This window comes from Podarcis liolepis (genome assembly GCF_965112155.1).
Source record: "Podarcis liolepis genome assembly, chromosome: 10".
NCBI classification, from domain to species: Eukaryota; Metazoa; Chordata; class Lepidosauria; order Squamata; family Lacertidae; genus Podarcis; species Podarcis liolepis.
In genome coordinates, this window is record NC_139562.1 from 68,824,211 (window position 1) to 68,848,189 (window position 23,979).

Consider the following 23,979-nt stretch of genomic DNA (forward strand, 5'->3'; position numbering starts at 1 on the left):
AAGATGTTGGAGCATATTGTACATGTTTGTAAGAGTTTGAAAGTTTATTTTTAACATCATTAGCAATTTTTAAAAAATGGTGAAGTACAGGAGAGAAATAAGAAGGTGTTATCACAGATTCTGGTTTCTTTCCTGAAGTATATTTTTAGATCTACAAATAATTGAACTAATTAAGTGGAACATGTTTAACTTCTTTACTTGTACCACCATTTTCACAACCACGCTAGCCGAACTTTTCCAAGCTGCCCCATGATTTCCAAAACAGGCACCTTTTTGAACTGTACATATGAGGTAACTGACACGTCACAAACAACAGAACATCCCTTGCACCACCATTTACATTGCAGCTGTGACAATATGAGGAACTGCTGAAGCTAACAATTACATTCACGTGAAGAGCACAGTGTGAGGAATGTTTTCCATTAAAAGAGACCATTCCACCTTTGCCTTCAGCACCTATGGAAGTTCAGTGCATATAGCACTTTCACTTTTAAGAACTTCTTGAAAAGAAAACTAAGAAGAAGTAGTCCTTCTGATTAATTTATTTCCCCGTGCCTTTGACTTCTCAGTTGTAATTTGAAATTAAAATCTGAACTCAGTACCTAACCCAGTGGCAGTACCTTAATCACTCTACAAACATGATCTTGCTGCAGAGGTCGGGAGGAGACCCTGTCTGCTCACTTTTCCTAATCATGGCCTCTTCCTCTAGACCTGCATAACCTGCAGCCAACCTAGCCAGTTGCGTCCCACCACATGGGAGCAAGTCACAGTTTGTGGCTGTTCCTAGTAGGCTGTCCTTGTCTTGCTGAGTCAGAGTCACAAATTGTGTAGGCCTCACTAAGCATTCCCGCAAAAGAAAAATGGTGGGAACGCATCTTTGGAGCTAGGTTAACTGCTAATGGAAACTTAATTTTTTAATGGAGGGAAATATTCATGCCTGGTAGTGCATTGCTAAGCATGTGTGATCCCAGACCTTATGGGACCCTCAGCTTGCTACTGCCGAAAACTCCCACAGCACACAGGACAATGGCCATGACAGAAAAGTATTTTTCCTTCTATTGCCATCACAGTTGTGACGCCACCACATTTATCACCGTCTCTGCCAGCCCTTTGAATGGCATTTTAGCAGTGGGCATGTGAAAGTGCCATTTTTGAGTGGGAGCCAAGCTTCATGGAAGAGTCATCAGCAAGAGTCACTGTGGTTGTTATTTACCAAAATGCAGTGCCCCAGCCTACTATAATAGTATTACTCACCCTATAGATCTATTTCTTCAGTACACTTTGTTACGAACCTCAACCCGCATACTCAGCTGCTAAGTTTATCCTCACATAGAACAGGGTGAACCAACTTGTTTCAGATAGCACCACAGACATGAGCAGAAGGGGAGATAAGTGAAGGGAGAAAATAGCATCTGAATGGTACAGCAATACTTTTCAAAACCCTAATCAGCGAAGGCACCATTTGGATTTGACTTTAGGCAGAAAAATGTCTTGGGCTGGTACTGATTAGCAAAGCCATGAGGAATATATGCCCAGAGTATAACCCTAGAATGTGTTTAAGGATGACTTTTGTCCCCAGCGCACTGGTAGGAACAGAGGTCTGACGGTTTGCTGGGAAGAAAAGGCAAGACATGGGAATCTGTTTCAGCAGTGCACGCTGCGTAAAGGATCTGCATCTCACTGCTGCTGTTTAAGATCTGCTTTTACCTAAATTTTGAGCAAAACGTTGAGATTGTGCATCATTTTTATAGCTCGTAAGACAACCTTAAATTTCAAAGGTAGAATCCATATCCAACGCAGTTAATTCATTGCACCTAAGCCACAGTACTTCTGCAATAAGGAGCTTGGTTTCCTCTTGAAAAATCTCTTTATGTATATAGCAGCCTTTGAGTGTTTACCTTGGAAAGTGTGGCACATGGCATTTCGCTTTTGCTTTAACATTACTCGTGTGCGCGTTTTGAGTAGGGGGTGTTTAGTAATTTATTATGGCTCCCCTTGGGAAATCTACTGCAGATTATGCTGCACTGCTGTGATTTATCAATTCCACATTATTTCTGACTCAGAGAGCAGACATTATTATGCGTTTTCCTTCAGCAACAGATCACAGCAAATTTAATCATCAATCAAAGAATTTTAAAATATAGAAAATTGATAATGGTGGCGAGTACTCAGTCAGAAGTGAATGTATCAGAGGGATAATTGATTGCTTGACTGTGTTATAACACTTTTAATTTTATTGCTCTTCACAGGGTCAGGTTCATGTCGCTTTAGTTACTCAGATCCAAATATTATCGTGTCGTACTCCAAGAACAATTCTGCAGATTGGATTCAGCTGGAGAAAATTAGGTTTGTTACAAATATTTAGCATTCTTCACTTTCTTGAATTGCTTTAAAATGTGTGATATACTAAAAAAAACAAAAAAACACCTAAAATAAATAGGAAGTTGGTATTTTTTCAGTTTTTCAGTTTTGCATATTTTTAAATGGTGTTTGTCCATTTAAATGGTGTTTTAGGAAAAGGCCTGCATAGCTCTGGGGTTTAAGTTACAGGATGGAGGCAAATTCATCAATATTTCTATTCTTCTATGAAACAAGCTAATTGTACAGTTTACTGGTAGTATGCAGTGCTTTTTCTTGTGATGGTACACACCAGTACAGAGTACTGACATCTTTTGTGTGTTTGTGTGCTGGCACTAGCAACATTTTTACCAAGAGATGCATACGGGCTCCTCATTTTTTACCAAAAGAAAGCACTATTAATGTGACCCATGAACTAGACTTTGATCAAGGGTAAGGGGACTTCAGAAGGATAGAACCTTCACATGCACATAGCTGACCCCATGTGCATAAACAGGCAATTATTCTGTGAAACATTCTGATTGCAGTAAAGATTCATTGTACAGTTTAGTAGTGTGGCGCCATGAACTAAACTTCAGTCAATGGAAAGGGAGCCCCCGTACCTTGCATATATGTTGTCCACACTTAGGCGTCCTAGATTTCTGCACAGAGCTGCTAGTTTTGCAGTAATTGTCTTGCTTTCTTACTTGTGATTGGAATGATAAGCATTTCCGGAACTTTATCTGAGGACTAGGCTAGAGATCCAGGAAGACTGCTGTGATTTGTGACAAAGCTCATACATAGGCTTGGCTATGAACACAACCTTATTCAAGGCAGTGCACCTTACACAAATAATATTTCCTTACTGTATAAGACTATCACGAGGTTTTATTCTCTCTGATGATTTCTTCCATCAGATTCCCATAGAAAATTAATTTTTAATATATTGAAGATTACCGTATTTTTTGCTCTATAAGACTCACTTTTTCCCTCCTAAAAGGTAAGGGGAAATGTGTGTGCGTCTTATGGAGCGAATGCAGGCTGCGCAGCTATCCCAGAAGCCAGAACAGCAAGATGGATTGCTGCTTTCACTGCCCAGTGATCCCTCTTGCTGTTCTGGCTTCTGAGATTCAGAATATATTTTTTCTTGTTTTCCTCCTCCCAAAACTAGGTGCGTCTTATGGTCTGGTGCGTCTTATAGAGCGAAAAATACGGTAATTATGTTGCAAACTTCACCAGTTCTTTCTCCCCAATTTGAAGCCATGCAGTTGGAGATCCAAAATAATTAAATGGCAAAAATGGAAATTGAAACCTCTGCTGCCATGTTTACCAAGCTCTATGTTCTATCAAAGGACAGGGAAGATGTATGGGTTTGGCATTGTCTTTTCATGGCTGTTTTATTACATTCTGAAAGTACTGGCGGTTTACATTTTAGCACCGCTTTTAATCTCAGCAAGGGCAGTAATTTTCAGCATGGCAGCTAGCTGCTTCAAATAGGACAGAAGACATAAAGCAATATATAGTTTCAATGGCCTGTCTTGTGATAAAGTTGCATCAACACTTCTTAAAATTACATGTTTTTGAAAGAAAATAGCTTTGGCTACAGCAGCACGAAGAGTTATAAAATGTTTGCTTTCCCTGTAGCACATGCTATTATTTAATCTAAAAATTAAATCTAAGATTTGTGAAGCAAATATTGTATTATGGTAAATATTTTATGCGTTTCAAGAGTGTAACAGGAAAAATAGATATATATTTTTCTTTTTACTCTTCTTTAGGCACAAAATCTTTGAATGCATCCATTAGCACAATCCATTAGTAGATGTCTCATTGAAATGAATGACACTTACTGTCCCACCAATGAGACAGTTATTCTCCTGTAGAACTCTAATTCATTTCAATGGAAGATGCACAAGAAGTTGGATAGGGCTTATGGGCACAGTACAGTTCAAAAGAAATAGTTGTGCTTTTGCACATTTTCAGTGCATTTCCATGGGACTTGTGCACGCTTGACCCATTGTTTCATGTCAATAAGCTAAATACTGGATTATCATCTTAAACAAGTGTAAGGTCAGTACATGGTATAATTTGAGGAAATGCACTTTAATATTACTGACTTGTTGATGAGATGCAACACACTGTAAATGATTGAATTGTTTGATTATAAAGTATAAATAGTTTTAATATATATGTGTGTATCTCAATATCCTACAGAGCTCCTTCCAACGTCAGCACAATCATTCATATTCTATACCTTCCACAAGAAGCCAAAGGAGAAAATATTCAGTTTCAGTGGAAACAAGAATACGTTCATGCTGGCGATGTCTATGAGGCCTGCTGGGCATTGGACAATATTCTGATAATAAATGCAGCCCACAGACAAATTGTTTTGGAAGATAATCTTGATCCTGTGGACACAGGCAACTGGCTGTTTTTCCCTGGAGCCACTATTAAGGTTTGCTAAATTTTGGTTTTAATTTGCTAATGTTTCAGTACATACAATGTTGGATCCCCAGTGCAGCCGGCTGACTAACACACTCTTTTTTTGAATGAGATACAAGAGAAGGGATATATATATATAATATATCCCTCTAATTATTCCATATTGTCAGATAATTTCCCCGCCCCCATCACAATGCCAAATCTCTTGATATTTTATGTACTGGAGCTGTCATGTCAAAGGTCATCCAGCAGAAAATGTCTCGATGGTATCTGTTTAGCAAAACAGTGCTGAAATGAATACCGGTCTTATTCCTTTGTGTTTTGTAGCCATCCTCCCACACCGCATAAGAATAAGGCTGTTAATTACAGTTTTTTCCATTGCATAACCATTTGGTTTTCATCACTCTTCCTGGGATTTTACTTATTTATTTCCTTGCTTATTTACTTACCTACTAACTCCATTTAACATTTCATGCTTTCAGTAGTGGAGTGCAAACAAGGTAGCTAACAAAATAAATTAAAATAAAAATTATAAAGCATTGTAAGGTAAATCACATTTACAAAGATTAAAACATAGCAAACAACAGCCTTATTTGGGAAGGGGGGGCATACCAAGTAGTATCCAGCAACAGAGAGAATTAGCATCCAAAAACATATTTGAAACTACCAGGGTTTAAAACTACTAGTTGGAAGACTGGGTGAGGCAGGGCCAGGGCAAGGCAGGTAGAGTATGTGTTCCATAACTGCATCACTCCAACTGGAAACATCCTGTCTCTTGATTTCACCCACCTTGCTTCTGCAAGAGGTGGGACACAGAGCAGGGTCTCAGATGTTGGCTGGAGCACACAAGTAGTTTCAGGGGTGCCAACGGGATTTCCTGGGCCCAGTACACTGTATATGGATTGGACCCTCTGCACCCTTCACCCACGCAATCAACAGACAAGAACTGCTGCTTGTGACCTTTGGGCCCCACTCTGCACTCAGTTCTCACCTGTGATTTCTAGAAGTTCTCAGCATCCAATAGCACCCACATGCCGGGAATGGCTTCAACTAGATGGCCAAACCAGGCGAGGGTAGCCAATGGGTCTCAAATCCTTGGTGAGCTAGGGACTTCCCCTGTGTGTGAAGACAGGCTCCGGCGGATTGAGTGGTCCCACTTCAAACCTTGGCTTGTTCTGGTGACCTTAGTTGCAAGGAGCTTGTTCATAGCTTAGCTTATTATTTTATTTTATTTATTATTCATTATATAAAATGTATATACTGCTTGATTATAAAGGGGGGACGGACCTCAAAACAGTTTCCAAAGATTATGATATGACCAATTCCAGCTGTAGCCTTTCATGTTGCGACATATACTTAGTTGTGCATTCAAAACAACAATAATCAGGTCTTATCAAGGTTAATAACTGATATTGGTAATATTCTTGGCATATTTAGAGCAAATAGATATGGCCTGTAGTAAAGTGTAGCTAGTGAAGTGTAGTAAAGTGTGGTAGTAAATATGGAACTTTTTGGGGTGGGAGATACTTCCCAAGCATAGTATATTGCTGTAAGAAGAATTTAAAGCAGTGCAATATTTCGTTGGAAATATTTAGCATATGAAATTTTGAAAGCCAGATATAATATTTTTATTGTATTGAATGTATTTCAGTTAAACAAAATAAAAGAAAAAAATCAAAAAGGAAGCAAAGAGTGCATTAAAAATACAAAATAAAAGAAGAAGAAGAAGAAAGCCAATTATGCTAACCTTGCTTGTTTCTGTTTGGTTTAATGCTTTCATAATATCTTTTATTTTAAAAAACCTTTTATTTCACTTTATAATGGCTATTAGGCACGATGGTTATGTTCTCCCTCTGCTGTCAGAGACAAAATGCCTCGGGATGACAGTTGCTGGGAATCTCAAGTGGGAAGAGTGGTGTCATAGTTATGCCCTGCTTGGGGCCTTCCTATGGGCGACTGCTTGGCCACTGTGAGACCCAGATGGAGAACTAGGTGGGCCATTGACCCGCTCCAGCAGGCTCTCCTTCTGCCCCTATTTTACATCCCTTCATTTTCTTTCCATCTCTGGTGAGGCCTATGCAACTATACTGAGATCCCATAGCAGAATATAAATGTAAAGCATGCAGAGCTTAGCTTAGCTTAGTTGAATTGCTCTTGTTTAGCAGTTGCATGCAACTTATGGGTGAAGCTTAACAGCAAAAGTGGGTGAATTAGAGATTAGATATGTACTAAAAGTACCATAAAATGCTTGTCAAAACTCATTTTTCAAAAACAACAGAATAAAAAGGATACATATGCCAGATAGGATAGTGGATTAGTTTACTAACCTTTCATCTCCCTAAGCCTGCATGCGGTTTTAGAGGATAAATTGTGTTTGTCAATCTAATCCCCATCTGACATTTGGCCACATTACACCTGGTACAGTATGGAGCTTGGCTCTGGGCATTTAACAGAATTTCATATAGATATTTCACTCCGGCATCTTTTCCTCTAACACTATGGCTTTAAAGGGTATGCTGATCCTGCCCTTTAAACCAGAGCCGGAAAAATCCACAGAGAAACTTGGGCCTGTTAAGCAGGTATGTCTGAAGCAGCTGCACAGAACACGCCTTGACAAGGATGGGGGCGTGAGAAACGGCTGCTATTTTTAATGTGGTTGAGAAGCACTGGCTGCTGGGAAGGCGTATGGAGTGGGTAGAAACAAGAGAAATATTTGAGAACATAGCGGTGTGTTGTTGTTGTTTTAAAAAATGTATCCCATAATTATTCTGGTTTGCAAAAACACATCCTCATGTCAGCAGAAGGTATGGCGCTCAAGGCATGGCCTGCATAGACAACATTTGCATCAGAAGTCTGGAAATAGAGAGAAGACAAAGTGTGGAATTTAATTAGGGCCAACTTATTTGTTCTCGCTGAAGGTGAAAGTGGAGGAGGGGGTAGGGAGGCAGGCAGGCAGAAAGGCAGGTCTTGTATAACCATTGCTGCCTCCTCCCCGTGGCTCACACAAGCCTTAGAAGGCACCAGATCTGGATTCTCAACACACTTCCAGTCCACCATGCAAACAGGCTCTTGCCCAGACTGCTTTTGGAGCTAGAAAGGAGAGTAAAGTTGCATTCCTTGATTACACGCCACATTTCAAGATAGTGTGCTCTGTGTTGTGCATGTTCTAGAGGTCATATCTCTTTGTTTCCCAAGCCAAAGACTTAATGCTGCGTTATTCTTAACTCTTTGTGAAAATTGATCTTAGTTTATTAGGTTGCAATAAATAAAGTTATCGTTCCTTAATTGCGACAGTCAAATGTTATCAGCGTTATTTTTCTGGTGGGGCTGAGCACATGCAAAGTTTTTTTTAAAAAAAAGTACTGGGGAAATTAACCTAAAGTAGCTGCAGGAAGAAATAAGTAGTAATTCTACAGAGAACCAGTGAGACTCAATTGCTGCAGGACCTGGGAGAGCTCCCAGGCATAGCAGGAACTAGATCTGAATGAAACCCAAATAGGTGGGTGGGGGAGCATGTGCAAAAGATATGAAGCAGAAGGGGGAATCTTCCCCACTTCTTATCTGCAAATGCTCTCCTTGATTGGTTTGGTTTGTGTGTTTTTGATTTTTAAAGTGTTATTAATTATTAATGATTCATACAAGCAATATAAAAGTTATATTATCACAGTCAGAATCTTCAGAGCTGTCCGTCCCCCCCCCCCAGCCAGGTTAAAACCCAGCAGTAAGCCTGGCTTTGTAGCAAGGGAAATGAGACGGGGTATTATCTGCAGCCCACATGGTAATTCAGTAACTGGTGATTATCCTTTAGCAAGTTCTCCCTTAGAGTCTGTGTCTGAAGGATTTGAAACCTATGACATTCTGGCTCTAAGTCATTATCAGGGAGATCACTAGCACACATCAGCAATTGACACAGGTATCAGAATGTTTCTGTAAATAATGCTAAAATAACAAAAGGTTTCTAATGATTGAATTTCAATGGTAACCTGCAGTAGGAAATGTACAGTGGAAAATTAACTGTGGTTATTCTTAACTATGGTTAATGGCGCTGTGGTCTAAACCACTGAGCCTAGGGCTTGCCGATTGGAAGGTTGGTGGTTTGAATCCCCACGATGGGGTGAGCTCCCGTTGCTCGGTCCCAGCTCCTGCCAACCTAGCTATTTGAAAGCATGTCAAGTGCAAGTAGATAAATAGGTACCACTCCGGCGGGAAGGTAAATGGCGTTTCTGTGTGCTGCTCTGGTTTTGCCACATGACCTGGAAAAACTGTGGACAAATGTCGGCTCCCTCGGCCAGTAAAGCGAGATGAGCGCCGCAACCCCAGAGTCATTCACGATTGGTCTTAACTGTCAGGGGTCCTTTACCTTTACCTTTAATCTTAACTGTGGTTAATGAAAGCAACAGTTTAGGGTTTTTGGATGATGCACTATACTGTAGTTAATCTAAAACAGAGGTGGAAGTTTCCATTCTCCTTATGACCATGCTGAAGACTTTCCACTGAATGTGGTTAAGCCATGTGACAACACACATTTATATGTCAAGCATCTATGTGGAACAGGCACCACACATATCTCAAGTGGCCTCCATGTGATGGTCATGTATTGGAGTGGGGAAATGACCATTTGTAGCTGTCAGTGTATGTATCTAGTTTTTGTATCTAGGGTTAAATCATATAGAAATCTAGCATGTAAGAAGTGATTAAAATCTTGTTTTACTTCATGCAGAGTAGTTTTTAATCCTAGCTGGGTGTTTCTTTTAATTACGCGAAGAGATTCATCCTGAATCACCTCATACTCAAATCCATGTAACCACTTAATTCTGAATAACAGCAATTAGACTGTTAAGTATGTTACTGTGCATGGATTTGAGTTCATGATCATTGGATCCTTCCATCAATCTGCTATCAGATTTAAAATCTAAAAATTCCAGGCACTAGCATAACTCATTCCCAGCAAGAAACAATATCTAATTTATGACTCTGCAGACAGTGCCATTTTAATTAATTTTCTCCATCCTAATTTTTCTTCCCTTTCCTCCTCATATCTAATCTGTTTGCATTGCGTAGACTTTAATTAAAAAAGCAACAACACACCCTCTCCTCTCTAAGGAGCAATCTGAAGTGGCAAAAATAATCACTTAAAATATTACAGCCATTTTTTAAAAAACTGGCTGCTGTTGAAACTGTGGTTTCAGTTTGCCTACAAATGGTAGTTTGCCTTCTGTTTTAAAGTGCCCTTTGCATTTGTCTCTAATGCAACCTGCTAGCCAGGCTCTTGGAAAAACAGCAACCTTCTTTTCCAGCTGGGTGGGCTAAGTGACAACCCCTTAATGAGGGAAATGGATGACTCTCCACTCATGTAAAGGTGCAAGCACTATGGGCAGATTTCTCTCCATCTGCCACCAGCCCTTTGCAAGCTGGCATCACCCAAATGCCTGATATACTCATTCCAGTGTAACCAGAGTCGCCAAAAAATAAATTGTGAGGCTACAGCTGTCTGAAAGAATCATCATGTCCATTAGGCCACTGAGAGTTATTAGGAAGAGGTACATCAGGGTTCATCTTTGATTTTTTTTTTTTTTAGCCTAATTAAATGTTGGTAGAGGAGACAGCAAATGTTTTGAAAGCCCAGAGGTGAAGTCACTCACTTGGGAGCATCCTCAGGAAGATGCAGCCCACAACTGAAGCTCAAAATCTATTAGACTGAGGAATTTAGCACGGATGTTTCCTGTTGATGCATCTCCAACTGGCGAAGCTACATCACTTAGTTACACTCTGTTCTGCTTGTCAAGCAATGAGAGACTATATAGCCAAGGGAAAGAGGTGGGGGGAGGATCAGGCTTATTGATTTACAGTTATAAGCATAAAAGAGCAGGGAAAAGAGACAGAGATTTCAAACCTTAGATGTATTGCACTTTATTCATCTGTAATGAGACTTTTGGCCTGAAAAGGGCAAAGCAGTACATTCTACCAGTTTCACTACCCTTCTTTATTTTGATGAAAATTTAATGTGTCCCCTTGGCGCTGTTTCTATTCCTCTGTATTTGTAAGATGGCCCTTTGAGTTGGAAGAACTGTATGATCAGCAGCCTGTTTTGGAGACTTCTCTGGGATGCCTCGTGACCTTGATCAAGTCACTTTGTTTCTGCTCTGTCCTGCATCCCTGTGCCTGTCCAGACACAGTTTTGGTCCCATGGCTGGACCAGTTCGCACAGGCATTCTTTTTTTCAAAAAAAAAAAATTAATTAAATTTTCCATTTTAACAATCCAATCAAATCACATTAAGTATTCCAAATTATACAAATACATATCATATAGTCCAAATATTCTGCCAAATTATAAATTTTTGTTGGGGCTTCCCATGCTTCAAGTTCAGTGGGGTTCCAATCATCTTATGTTTCTACTGCCTTGAGTTTCCAATAGTTCCTTCTTTAAATCTTCCTGTTGTTGTCCTTTTCTTTCGTGGCCTCTGAGTTGTTTCCACAGGCAAGTTGAAATAAACAATAATGTGCTTCTGTGTGAAATTTGTATGACTCTCCTTTTTTTTTTGCAGCTGGTAAGTCTGTTGTTTGCAGAATGTTCTCACACGCTGGTGTTTATGCCGAATCAATCCAAAAGTCCTTCTCTGGTGGTAGACGCCATCTTCACTCAGTTCTGATGAAATAAAATCTGAGTTCGCACAGACATTCAGCCCATGGGGAGCTGCAGTTTTCAGTGATCCTGTGCAAGATTCAAACGCCATACCACCATACCCTTAACTAATCAAACGTTTGCTGATGTCAGACTTAGCATGGGTTGGCTTTTGTTACCCAATCAGGGCTGCAGCTTTTCAAGTAAGGGTGTGTTCACATTACTGCTTGCTGCAGGTCCAGTGTGCTCCCGTCACAGGTTTCATTAAGGCAGGTGACATTAGCCACAATCCATTTGTATCCTGTTGCTTTTCAAGAAACATTCATCTTTAATGCACTTTCCCTCAAACCAGCTTCCATCCAATTTGAATACAGAAGCAGCCATTGCACACAGAAAGAAATCAGTGGATGGAGATATCCCCACTCCTGCTCGGATGTGAATAGCAGTGAGAGAAAGCGACTTGCAAACTCAGCAGGGGAAAACAACATTGCAGCATTTCAAGCCGCAAATGTAGACTTAGCCTAAGAACCCCCCCCCCACAAAGGTCCATGGGGATTTATGCCAGTTATTTTTGAGGAATTAGGACTGGGGTGCTGAGGTATACCACAAAATACATTTATCTGTAGGTTTATTCATTTATCTGATTTTTTTTTATTTCCTTTATTCTGTCCAACTGGTCAGGGATATTGTTTCCCTTCTTGTTCCAGCAGCTTATTGATGTTGTTAGTGACTTTTGCAAACATCCTATGTTGTTTTCCATGTTGAAGTTGACTAAGGAAAGTCGTGTGAAATTGTCCTTTATTTGTATAATTAAAACATGTATAATTATGACATTTGATTTTTTTTGTATTTTCTTTGCTTGTTTGTTTTTTTTCTGCTTGCATTACATTCCTTTGGCCTACCACAACTAACATTTACAGCAGCCCCCTGATCACTACTGATAAAACAGTTCTCAAAACAAGCAAACAAAATTACACGATATTGTCTTTACCTATATCCTGTTCTGCCGGATTTTTCTGAGATTCAAAGCAAACTGATTAATCGACTGTTTCCCAGACGATTTTCCACCATTGTTTTCCATTTGTGATGTCAATCTGCATTTTTCATTCACAAGGAAGGGCTTTTCCTATCTGAATTTGCATGCTCTGCTGGCAAAACTTGGATTTCTTTCTGACTGTATCTCAAATGAGGCAGGATTCTTGGTTTGGGGATTAGTGTGGATTGAGTATTCAGATACTTAGACAGCTCAAACTTCAGACTGAGGGTACAAGTTTCATGCATTGCACATGTGTAACCTTGACATGGTGTTGCTGTTGAGATGATCTTAGAGGCTTAAGAGCAAAAGCCAGGTTCACTTCAAAGCATTTGTTTAGCATAGAAGGGCATCATGATCTTGTCACCTAGAGCTTGTGGTTTAACATTTTGTTTACTGTGCTACAGAACCATTTGTATTTGACATATATATAGATATTAAATGTTACAACTTTTAGCAATGTTGCAGATAGGGAAAAGTATTGTCGGAAGCAGCCCTACAAGTTGACTGAATACTGACAGTAATTTATAAATTATTCAAGATACATACAGAAGAATTAAGTGCACATTTTCTCTTTCTTTCACTTTTTTGGTTTAGCTTCTGTAATCAGCCAGTTGCTAAATAATTTAATGGCTTTCTCAGAGTTGTCGAAAGCTGCTGTTACAAAACCGATTTAATACATACCTCCTGCATGCTCCTTTTATCTGCAGCATAGCTGTCAGTCAGATGGGAATGCAATTTATTTCCATGGAACAGAAGGCAGTGAGTTGAATTTTGCCACAACGCGAGATGTCGATCTTTCTACTGAAGATGCCCAGGAACAATGGGCAGAAGAGTTTGAGAGCCAGCCCAAAGGGTGAGTGTTCACTACCCTACAGAAGTATAAGGACGCATGTGGCATTACTCTCGGGTTGTGGGGAAAGCAAGAAGCTTCAGCCGAGAAGCACTTTTTCTTGCTTTTGGCAACATATGTCTGTATTGATTAAATAATCTCAGGAAAGTGCCCCCCCCCTAAATTTTAGAGATGAATAAGTCAAGAAGGGTCAGTGGCTCCAGAATGATATATTGAGTTTTTTAAAATGTCTCACTTTTCTATGGCAAAATCACTGCTATCATGAGCAAAACTCTAACATTCAGTATTACCGTATTTTTCGCTCTATAACACGCATATTTTTTCTCCTAAAAAGGAAGGGGAAATGTCTGTGCGTGTTATGCAGCGAATGTGTGGTCCCTGGAGCCGAAAAATGAGGCAAAAATCAAACCGCGCTTCAGGGAGAAGGGAGCTCCGTGAGAGAGGAAGCTGTTGCTTTCCTGCATTCTGCCTCAGGGTCTTACTGCCCACCCTGCTCTGTTTCGTTACTGTGTTTGCTCAAACGGAACAAAGAGCAGGGAAAGCCCCTCCCCTCCAGGCAAGAAGAGAGGAAAGCAGAGCGTCGCTCTATCCTGTCCCTGCTCCGGAGGGAACAATGTTTGTGAAGGGAAGAGAGATTACAGGTTCGGCTTAAAATTCTGATTTGACTTCCTGCTTTTTGTTTTTGGAGACACACAGCATTCAAATATGCTTTCTTCCATTTAAAAGGATGAAATCCTTAAACAGTGTTTTGCCTGTAAATTCATGCGATCTGGAAGATTACAGTGTCTGTACCTCTTAAGGGATGGCAAAGCTTAGGTTTCGCTGCTAAATAGTTCTTAATGCAGTTAAAATGCTTTCTTCTGTCATGCTGGTGGGAGGGAGAGGGAGAGGGAGAGGGGGAGAGAGAGAGAGAGAGAGAGAGAGAGAGAGAGAGAGAGAGCGCGCGCGCTGGCTGGCTTGTGTGGGTGGGTGGGGGGAAACTTTTGCCTTCCTTTCCTCACGTTATAGCCCTCCCCTGCATTCTTAGCCTTTCCTTCCCTCCCCACTTAAAATGTGGTTACAAAGCATGGATCCACATGGATCCTCAGGATCTTTGCATTGGGTCACCCCAAATTCACCATCAGAGCACACAGCATGTCCATGGCTACAGCCTGCCCCCCCAAAATCACACACCCATTGTTGCCTGGGGCTGCAATGGTGCAAAGACGTGGTTACAAAGCATGGATCCACATGGATCCTCAGGATCTTTGCATTGGGTCAGCCAAAATTCACCATCAGAGCACATAGCATGTCCATGGCTACAGCCTGTCCCCCCCCAAAAAAAATCACGCACCCACTGTTGCCTGGGGCTGCAATGGTGCAAAAACGTGGTTAAAAAGTATGGGTCCACATGGATCCTCAGGATCTTTGCATTGGGTCAGCCAAAATTCACCATCAGAGCACATAGCATGTCCATGGCTACAGCCTGCCCCCCCCCCAAAAAAATCACGCACCCACTGTTGCCTGGGGCTGCAATGGTGCAAAAACGTGGTTACAAAGCATGGATCCACAGGGATTCTCAGGATTTTTGCATTGGGTCACCCCAAATTCACCATCAGATCACATGTCTGTGGCCACAGCATGAAGCACAAAAATGATACGTCCACTGTTTCATTCAGAATATTTTTTCCCTTGTTTTCCTCCTCTAAAAACGATGTGCGTGTTATGGTCAGGTGCGTGTTATAGAGCGAAAAATACGGTAACTGACAGTGAATCTTGAAGAAACATCTTGGGATAATTCTGCAATTAAGTACCTAGAAAGCATCTCTCATTTTGCAACCCATGTACCACTGGAATTATATATGTACTTCATATATTTGTCCCATTGTTGTTTATGGGACTAACACCACAAATCTTAATTTTTTTTTCACGAGGAAGTAAATTTCACTGAAGCAAGCAGAGATTACTTTTTAAAAAAAATAGGATTAAGGTGTAGAGTGTTGCCTTGGTGGTTTGTGGATTGCAGTTCAGCTTCACCATGGCATAAGAAGTGCATACTATAACAATGGTGGCTAGCATTTAACTTTCCTCCAGATTTCAGATTATGATGGTAGTGGTGATGATAAAGACACAATTTTGGCTGATTATAGCCCGTTTTGAATATTTAATTGGGGAGCCAAGTAAAGATTTTCATGGGTCTATGAATGCCTCACATTTAAAATGAAATATTCTAATTAAGCTACAAGCTGGCCTCTTCTCCTTTTGTGCCATCTCTATCATCTGTAGACCATAAGCCTTCTCTGAGCAGGGCTCATGCTGTCTATATAAGGTGCCTAGAATATTATTGACCTGGTATCAGTATTCATGATTAAGAATCATTGCCATCCACCCCTTATTCACACATAGTATGATGAATACTTTAATTCTGTGATCACATGCTGTTTTTTCCACAGGGTCCCTGCCTCACAGGATGGACGTTGTTCAGAGAATGGGTAGCTATTCAGTATTTTTTCCTATCCTCTTCATTCTTTCTCTGGCGCTTCCAGGCTTCGTGTTTCCTTTATCTCGCGAGGCAGTGATCCTGTTGGCTAACAACTGAATGTGATCATCTAGTCAAATACTGTGACTGTTCAATAGCAAAATCAACTCAGTTCGGAATCTACTTCATGCCATAGTCTAATATTTAGGGAATTTAATTCTGATGTGAAAACCCTCTAGATATGTTGGGTGTATAATTAAAGGATAGATGGTCTGGGTGAAGCAATATGAGAGCTGGGGGGGACACAAACATTTTTAGACCCAAGATGGTAGCGAGGAGAAAAGAAGAGCTCATTGCAAGAGCCAGACTTGGAGTTCTAAACAAAAGGAAAAATGTCAATGTGAATCAGCTTTTCCCCAAGAAAGCTGCAAATACCAAACGTTGTCTGAAGGTACCTATGTCTAAAAGTGTGTTTTAGCATCCCCCCCTCAAAAAAAACCTTCCACCCTGACTTCATTCAGTGCCTTCAACATTCCTTGTGTGTTCCTCACTCTGATTCGACTTCGTAATGTTGCCGTGTAGCCTTGTCATGAGAGAGCAGGAGCAGAGAGCAGTGTTTCATATCCTCACTTTGGTGTCCTTGAGGAAACAGCACCATGCAGTGTAAGTGCTGCTGCTGCTGCTACCCAGGCCATGTGAACAGGTGGCTACTGTGCAAAGGACAGGAATGGTCCCCTAAGCCAGGGGTCTGCAACCTTTAAGACAAAAAGAGCCACTTGGACCCGTTTCCGAAAAAACAACAACAACTGGGAGCCGCAAAAACATTGCAACATTTAAAACAAATATAACACTGCATATATTGTTTCTTGCCTTAATGCTATATATACAGGATCGTGCAGTCAGCTGTCAATCTCAAGAAAAAAGGACAAATTAATAGCTAATTAAAATATTTAATTTACAACCAGGTAACCAGGTTAATGGGACTTTTGCTCCTGAACCTCAGTGCTCAGTGTCTGCACATCAGGGCTGTAAGACGTCACCTTCATTTTCACACAGGCTTGCAAGCTGTCATCTGTGAGGCGTGATCAGTGTTTGTTTTTAATATAGTTCATGTTGGAGAAGACCTGCTCACATACATATGTGGAAGAGACCACAAGGGCCATCGAGTCCAACCCCCTGCCAAGCAGGAAACACCATCAGAGCACTCCTGAGATATGGTTGTCAAGCCTCTGCTTAAAGACCTCCAAAGAAGGAGACTCCACCACACTCCTTGGCAGCAATTCACCAAACTTTCCCCTGCTTAAGTTTAAAAAGGGGCTTCAAGCAACTAAAAAGGGGCTTCCGGCAACTAAATCCACGTGGAATTCCACGCGACCGCGACTTGCTATGCCCAATAATCAATGCCACAAAATGCCATACAAAATTAACCAGGGCCCCAGTGAACCATAAATCATAATCAGTGCCTGATGTAAATAATAATTAATAATGAGGGCCCAATGTCATCCTCGTCATTATAAAAATAATCCCTCTCTTCGCGCCGCCCAGCCTCCCAAGAAAAAACCCCCACTTCAAACGGTCACAAAGCACAAATTCCACGCGACCGCAACTTGCTATGCCCAATAACCAATGCCCCAAAATGCCATAGAAAATTAATCAGGGCCCCAGTGTACCATAAATCATAATCAGTGCCTGATGTAAATAATATATAATAATGAGGCATTCGTCATTATAAAAATACCTTTTTTGACACTTTTTATTATTTCTTTGTTTGACCCCTCAGAATTACTCCTCCTCATAGAAATAAACATTAAATTAACAAGTTTCCTTTTTTTGAGTGTGTGTTCTTCACTCCCCTTCAAAACAGTGACCAGTGTATATGCCCCCTTTCAATGCAGCCTGCTTACAAAGGCGGGACGACAAAGACCAGCAATAAGCTGTTGCATAACGTTAAGGAAAACAATTCACCAAACTTCCCCCTGCTTAAGTTTAAAAAGGGGCTTCAGGCAACTAACTCCCACGTGGAATTTCCTATAGTAAGATGGCGGCCGCCTCAGAAGACCACATGGGCAGATAAGATGGCTGCTGGGACGATCCGGTTACCCAGCAACAGCACAGCTGATTCCGACGCTTTTGAAAGCAGCCGGCAAAGCAAGTGTTGGCGCTCCGAAGCCACTGCGCATGTGACCAAATAGCGAGGACTTACTTTGCTAGAGACAAGCCTCCCAAGAAAAAAACCCACCTCAAACAGTCACAAAGCACAAATCAGTAAACATAATAAACATTAAATTAACAAGTTACCTTGTTTTGAGTGTGTGTTCTTCACTCCCCTTCAAAACAGTGACCAGTTTTGAACAGTGGCTTCAGGCAACTAACTCCTCCGCCTCCTTCCCTCGCGCCCTCCCCTCGCCCCCGCCCCTCGCCTCCTTCCCTCGCGCCCTCCCCTCGCCCCTCACCTCCTTCCCTCGCGCCCTCCCCTCGCCCCGTCCCCTCGCCCCCGCCCCTCACCTCCTTCCCTCGCGCCCTCCCCCCGCCCCTCGCCTCCTTCCCTCGCGCCCTCCCCTCGCCCCGTCCCCTCGCCCCGTCCCCTCGCCTCCGCCCCGCGCCTCCGCCCCGGAGCCGCAGCAAAGGCTTTAAAGAGCCGCATGCGGCTCTGGAGCCGCAGGTTGCCGACCCCCGCCCTAAGCCTTTGGTTTGAGCCAAAAAAAGTTCTCAAACCAACTTTCAACCATATTTTTTTCTCCTCCTTTTGTTGACCACACAATTTGACTTGTGTTGTGCAATTCTCCTATGCAGTGGCCTACATTTTAGAGTAAATCAAGCAGTAACTATAGTCGCTGATCCTCTCTTCAGATTTGTTGTTTTTCCTGCTTCTTCAAACTCTGACCTTAGTTGTTTCCCTGTCATTTTTCACTACCTGACCTGATTTGCACTTCTGCCTGCAAAGTGTCTCTGCTCACATATTCCCTAGCTCTGTACTGTTTGTATCATTTCACTCTCTCATTCAGCACCTTTTATAGCTCCTTTCTCATTTATCTGTTACCCTGCTGCTATCTGCCCACAATTAAATACAAACTGCATTTCCTATGTATATCATTCCCTCTCAAGACAGTTCTCCATTTCTTGTTCAGTGGTAGCGTTTCTGTTCCTTTAATTTTTTTTTGCTTTAGTCCCTTTAAAATTACACCTCTATTCCTGGTCACTTTAATTATGGTGATGGTCTCAAGGCAGTGACATTCTGGCAGCCACCTATGGTATTATGACCCTCACCAGCTCATTGCATTACAGATCCATTCTGTCCCACATTTCAAAAGATCAGCTCAATATTTGCATGCTCCTCTTTCCTTAAACACCTTCTGGCAGTGCTCCAGGAATTAACTTGAAGCTGAAAATGAGAAAGACAATAATGCTGAATTCAAAGGAAAAGTGCATAAGGATAGGCTGACACTAGTGCACTAATGAAAGAAGTACAAGGACAGCTTGGCAGGCCACTGAAGCTTTCAGGTCTTCCGAAAAAGATTCTTCAGGTTTTAAAACAAACTTGTTGAACGACAAAGTGTGGTTTTGTCAGGTACATAAGACCTTAAATTTTCTAGAGTGGTTATGTCTTTTGCACTTAGAAATCAGACACGCATCCTTAGACATTATCTTGCTAGTGCACTTCCAGATTCTCTCGTGGTTCTTCCCAGACTATCAAAGTGAAAAGTGGGTTGCCTTTATGACATTGTTAGCAACCACGTACATCTCCAGGAGTCAACAACTGGTGGCAAGTGAGCAGCAAGTCTTTGTCTCAACAGTCCCTACCAGGAACAGCCCTTTTGCAGGGAATGGGGCTGTGCATATCTTTGATTAGAACTCATTTCAGAATTGCTATTCGGCCATTTCTGGAATTGTGTGAAATAACTTCTTAAACAATGGCCAGCCTGCGCACTGTAATTCTCTAGGCTTCAACCACCGTCTCCTGGGTCTCTATTCCTCTGTGGGAGCAGATATATGCAGTGGCGTAGCGTGGGGGGTGCAGGGGGGGCCGGCTGCACCGGGCGCAACATCTGGGGGTTAGGGTTAAGGGGCTCAAATCCACGGGTTAGGGGGCGCAAATCCACGGGTTAGGGGGCGCAAATTACTTGCCTTGCCCCGGGTGCTGACAACCCATGCTACGCCACTGGATATATGTTGACTACCGCGTCCATATATAAATATACACAAAATATCAATGCAGTGCTTGCCTCCCATCCCACAATAACTTGTTACTTGTGTATAAAGTAGACGTTATAGGAAGATGGCTATTCTGTAACTAGGACAACCAGTTTCGTGGTCTGATTAAAAATCCTTACATTTTTAAAAGAAGGAAACTGTTATGACTTGCTCACTAATATCATTGCCTTAGAAGCCAGTGTATGACAGGCTATTGCGGAATAAATGAGTGCAATATAAAGGAGATTCAATACATAGCCTTCAACAGTGTGTAATGGGCCTGAGGAGTCTGCTCCAGCAGTTATCCTTGGTGTGAGAATAGGTATATTGCAAACACACAAGAGTGCTCCTATTTTCTCTCCGTGAAATATTGGAGGCTATGCATTATGTGTTGCTTTCTCTGTGACTGTCTGAGATGCCAAACACCAGTTAGGAATTGCATGCTGGTTTGTCTTGTGAACTTTTAAACTTTCCCTGCAGCCCAATAATGTTCTCAAGCTTTAGGCACAATGAAGTAACTGAAATTAACCAGTTACTGAAAATCCAGATAAATGCCAGTACCAATTAACCCCTTTTTAATTGCAGAATATATCCCTAATAAGTGGATCTTTTGTGAATGCTGTTCCAATTAAACATCAGCCCCTGCCACTCATTATCATTAGTCTAAATTGGTTCCCTGGGAGTTATCCCAATAAAGTAACAACCCTGATTAAGTAAACCCACTTCACCACCTCTTAGGCACCTTGTCTTTGGAAGAGCCCACAATTACAGGCATGCAAACATTTGTAATCCCACCTTGAGAAACTAGTTTGGACTGTATTTAAATTGTATCAGCAGTTTTGTGAAGAAAAGAAATTACATAATTACAGTCTGATTAGAATGTCCTGTGTAAGGAACTATCTGCACTGATAATAATGATTTGCACTGATACTTAATTTTTTTTTTATGTATTATGAGGTACATCTTGAACGCTAAGCATTGAAAAATATTTGATACAACTTGTACCAAATGCATGTACTTTATACAATGTGGATTAACATTAGCATGGTTCAAGATGTGTTCTCAGTGAAACTGCAGCTACATAAAAAAGATCCTGCTGGATCAGGCCAGTGGCCCATATAGTCCAGCATCCTGTTCTCACAACCAGATGCCTATGAGAATCCAGTAAATGGATTTTACATATTGTGCATGATCCCCACATATACAAACAACTGGATGCGTGCTTTGACTTTTTCTGATAGATCATTGCTCAATGGTGGCAGAGGCATTTTTGTGTCGAAAGTGGAGCCCAACTGGTGGCTCCAGCTATTCCTCCATCCCTCCCAATGCTGATAGCTTCCGTGTGCTGCATGGTGGAAGCAGCCCTGTTCTTGCTCCTAAAACTACGCAGAACCTGCTTTTTGAAGGTTCTTTGTAGTTCCAGTAGGTTCTTGAAGGTGCATGTCCTAGACAAGTGGTGAGTAGACTTTAGACACATGGAATCTACTGTTCGGGGCCAAAAAAGTATACCTTCAAAACATTATTATTTGTCTTTCTCTCTAACCCCCAAGAGGCCTTCATAAAACGTTACTGCATTTTCTGCTGTTGCTTTCCAAGGAAACTTCTACAATGTCTGGAGCTCTTGATGTCCTTCAGATGAAGGAAGATGATGTCCTCAAATGTCATGCTCCAGGAAGCCTTCTGGGAGGCACCAATCTAAGACTTGTAGATATAACAGATATAACAATTCATTTATAAAAGAAAAGGTGTTGCTGTTGGTATTTATCATCATCAGTCTGAAGAGAACATGGAGAAAACTTCTCTAGGCAACCTATGCTTTGGTTGCCATTGAGAACCCAGGTGATGTGGGTGTTATCTCTCCCAGGAACACAGGACAGTGCGCCTTTCTGAAATATGCTGCTTGCACTTTCGCCAGTCAGATCCAGGGAGCCTTCTGTGAGTCCCTCCTATTGTTTGTCACTGATCCACGAGCTGCTTATCAGCCACGGAGTGAATCGTAGATAAACATCTGCACCATTGCCTTGTGTAATCAGATTCCCCTCTGTGCATCTTGTGCAGCAATAAGGGGGCTCACCCATTTGGTGTGATGTGGGTGTTGGCTTGTGAGGCCCCACATTGCTTTTCACGAGTACCTGTGGGAGGTCCATGCCTGATTTCTCCTTCCAACATGATCCCAAAGAGACTGAAATGGAAACTGCAACTGAAAAGGCAGTTACAAAGGAAGAATTGCAAGGCGAATGGACTGCATCTGTACATTAATTCACTACTTCTCCACAGCCTGAGATGGCTGAAACTTCTGAAGGGATACAATTGCCCTCTGTGCCAATACAAAAATTCCTAGCTAAATAATTGCAGTGCAGCTTGCCACTGATACTAGGTAAAGGGTCATCAAGACTGACAAAGGGGGTAGACAGCTCTGATCCTTCCCTCAATTCTGCTCCTTGGTGGCAGTTAAAATGCCTATTCTGTCATTTTTGTTTGCTTATTCTTAAATTATTAACCTTTTCATCCATCATTGAGGCTATTGCCAAGAGTGGGGCAAGCAACTTGGTCAGGATAATACACAATGCATAAAAACCATTTAAAATATTTGTAATAATTTTTGTCAAACATATAGCTATTTTGAATGATGATTGTAATGGGTATGAGTTACTCGTGCGTAAACTGGTGCCTCTCTAGGCTAATTTGCCTTGTTAAACCTTTCTGACTGCACAGCCCCTTCTCATCGTGGCTGCCTCAGTCACTGGCAGAATCCGTCAGTGGGCGTTTCTTGAACCTCTTCCAACATAAAAGTTGTTTGACACCCAGTCTCCTCCTCCTCTCACTGCGCGGGAGTCTTCTGCATAGGGAAGGCGTGGGTAGCGGAGGACCTGGGCTCTCCTCACTGATGTCCAGTGAAGAGTCCTGGAGCCCTCTCTCCAATTCCCCCGTCTGCCCCCCTTTATCCCTGGTGTTGCGCTGATTGGCTTCCCCCTCTACTGAGCTGTTTCTCCCCCTGCAGCTGGGTCCTTCGCCAGCATCATCTGGGAGCCTCCCCTTCGCCTCTCGCTCCGATGTCAGTTCCCTGACAATGATGAACATATTTCAAATCTTGTCATGCTTCTTCTTCTTCTTCTTCTTCTTCTTCTTATTATTATTATTATTATTATTATTATTATTATGCTTTGGACACTATTATTGGTGCCCTTCCACCAAAAAATCCTGAATATGCTTTAATTAATTAATGTAAGTTTGCTGCTTTTAGGACCAAGGGCCACTTTACATGACCTTTTAGCTATAAATTGTAAGGTGCGTTTATATTTAAAGACATTTGTACCCCACCTTTCTACCCCAGATGAAACAGTTAATACATTAAACATAACAATATCACAGGAGACCACATATAATATGAGAACAAATATTGGTAGTAAATCAGGAAGAAAAACAAAATACATACCAGCAGGCCTGAACATACTGTCATATTGACCATGAAGAAGAAGAAGAATTGATATCCCGCTTTATCACTCCCCTTCAGGAGTCTCAAAGCGGCTAACATTCTCCTTTCCCTTCCTCCCCCACAACAAACACTCTGCGAGGTGAGTGGGGCTGAGAGACTTCAGAGAAGTGTGACTGGCCCAAGGTCACCCAGCAGCTGCATGTGGAGGAGCGGGGAAGCGAACCCGGTTCCCCAGATTACGAGTCTACCGCTCTTAACCACTACACCACACTGGCTCTCCTGTTGAGTTTCCTGTTGGTTTCCTGTTGAGTCTATACCCAGTACCAAGGATTGCATCTACATAATGTGTGAAATAGCCCTATCTCTTACATCTTGACTAATGTCTTCAGGTGGGATATATCTGGAGCTGTAATCGGCACTGAATGTGGAACCCTGGAATCAGGTTCATCAGCTGTTTTTCTCAGAGATGGAGAGAGAAAGCTGTGCACTCCATATATGGACACTACAGGTTATGGAAATCTGAGGTTTTATTTCAGCATGGGTGAGTATGAGCCATTAGTATGTTTTGGTATGTGCTCATTTGATGAGAAAAGGTTAGTTATTCTT

At 41.7% G+C, this 23,979-nt stretch overlaps 1 protein-coding gene across 2 annotated transcripts in view; it reads left to right on the plus strand.

Moving 5' to 3' along the window:
- RELN (reelin) overlaps positions 1–23,979 on the plus strand; it is a 311,434-nt gene that overhangs the window by 153,895 nt on the left and 133,560 nt on the right. For both annotated transcript variants that reach the window (XM_083463882.1, XM_083463883.1), the window contains 4 exons: positions 2,250–2,346; positions 4,552–4,792; positions 13,146–13,291; positions 23,763–23,914. In XM_083463882.1, coding sequence (XP_083320008.1) covers positions 2,250–2,346; positions 4,552–4,792; positions 13,146–13,291; positions 23,763–23,914 — 636 coding nt within the window. The remainder of the gene's footprint in view (positions 1–2,249; positions 2,347–4,551; positions 4,793–13,145; positions 13,292–23,762; positions 23,915–23,979) is intronic.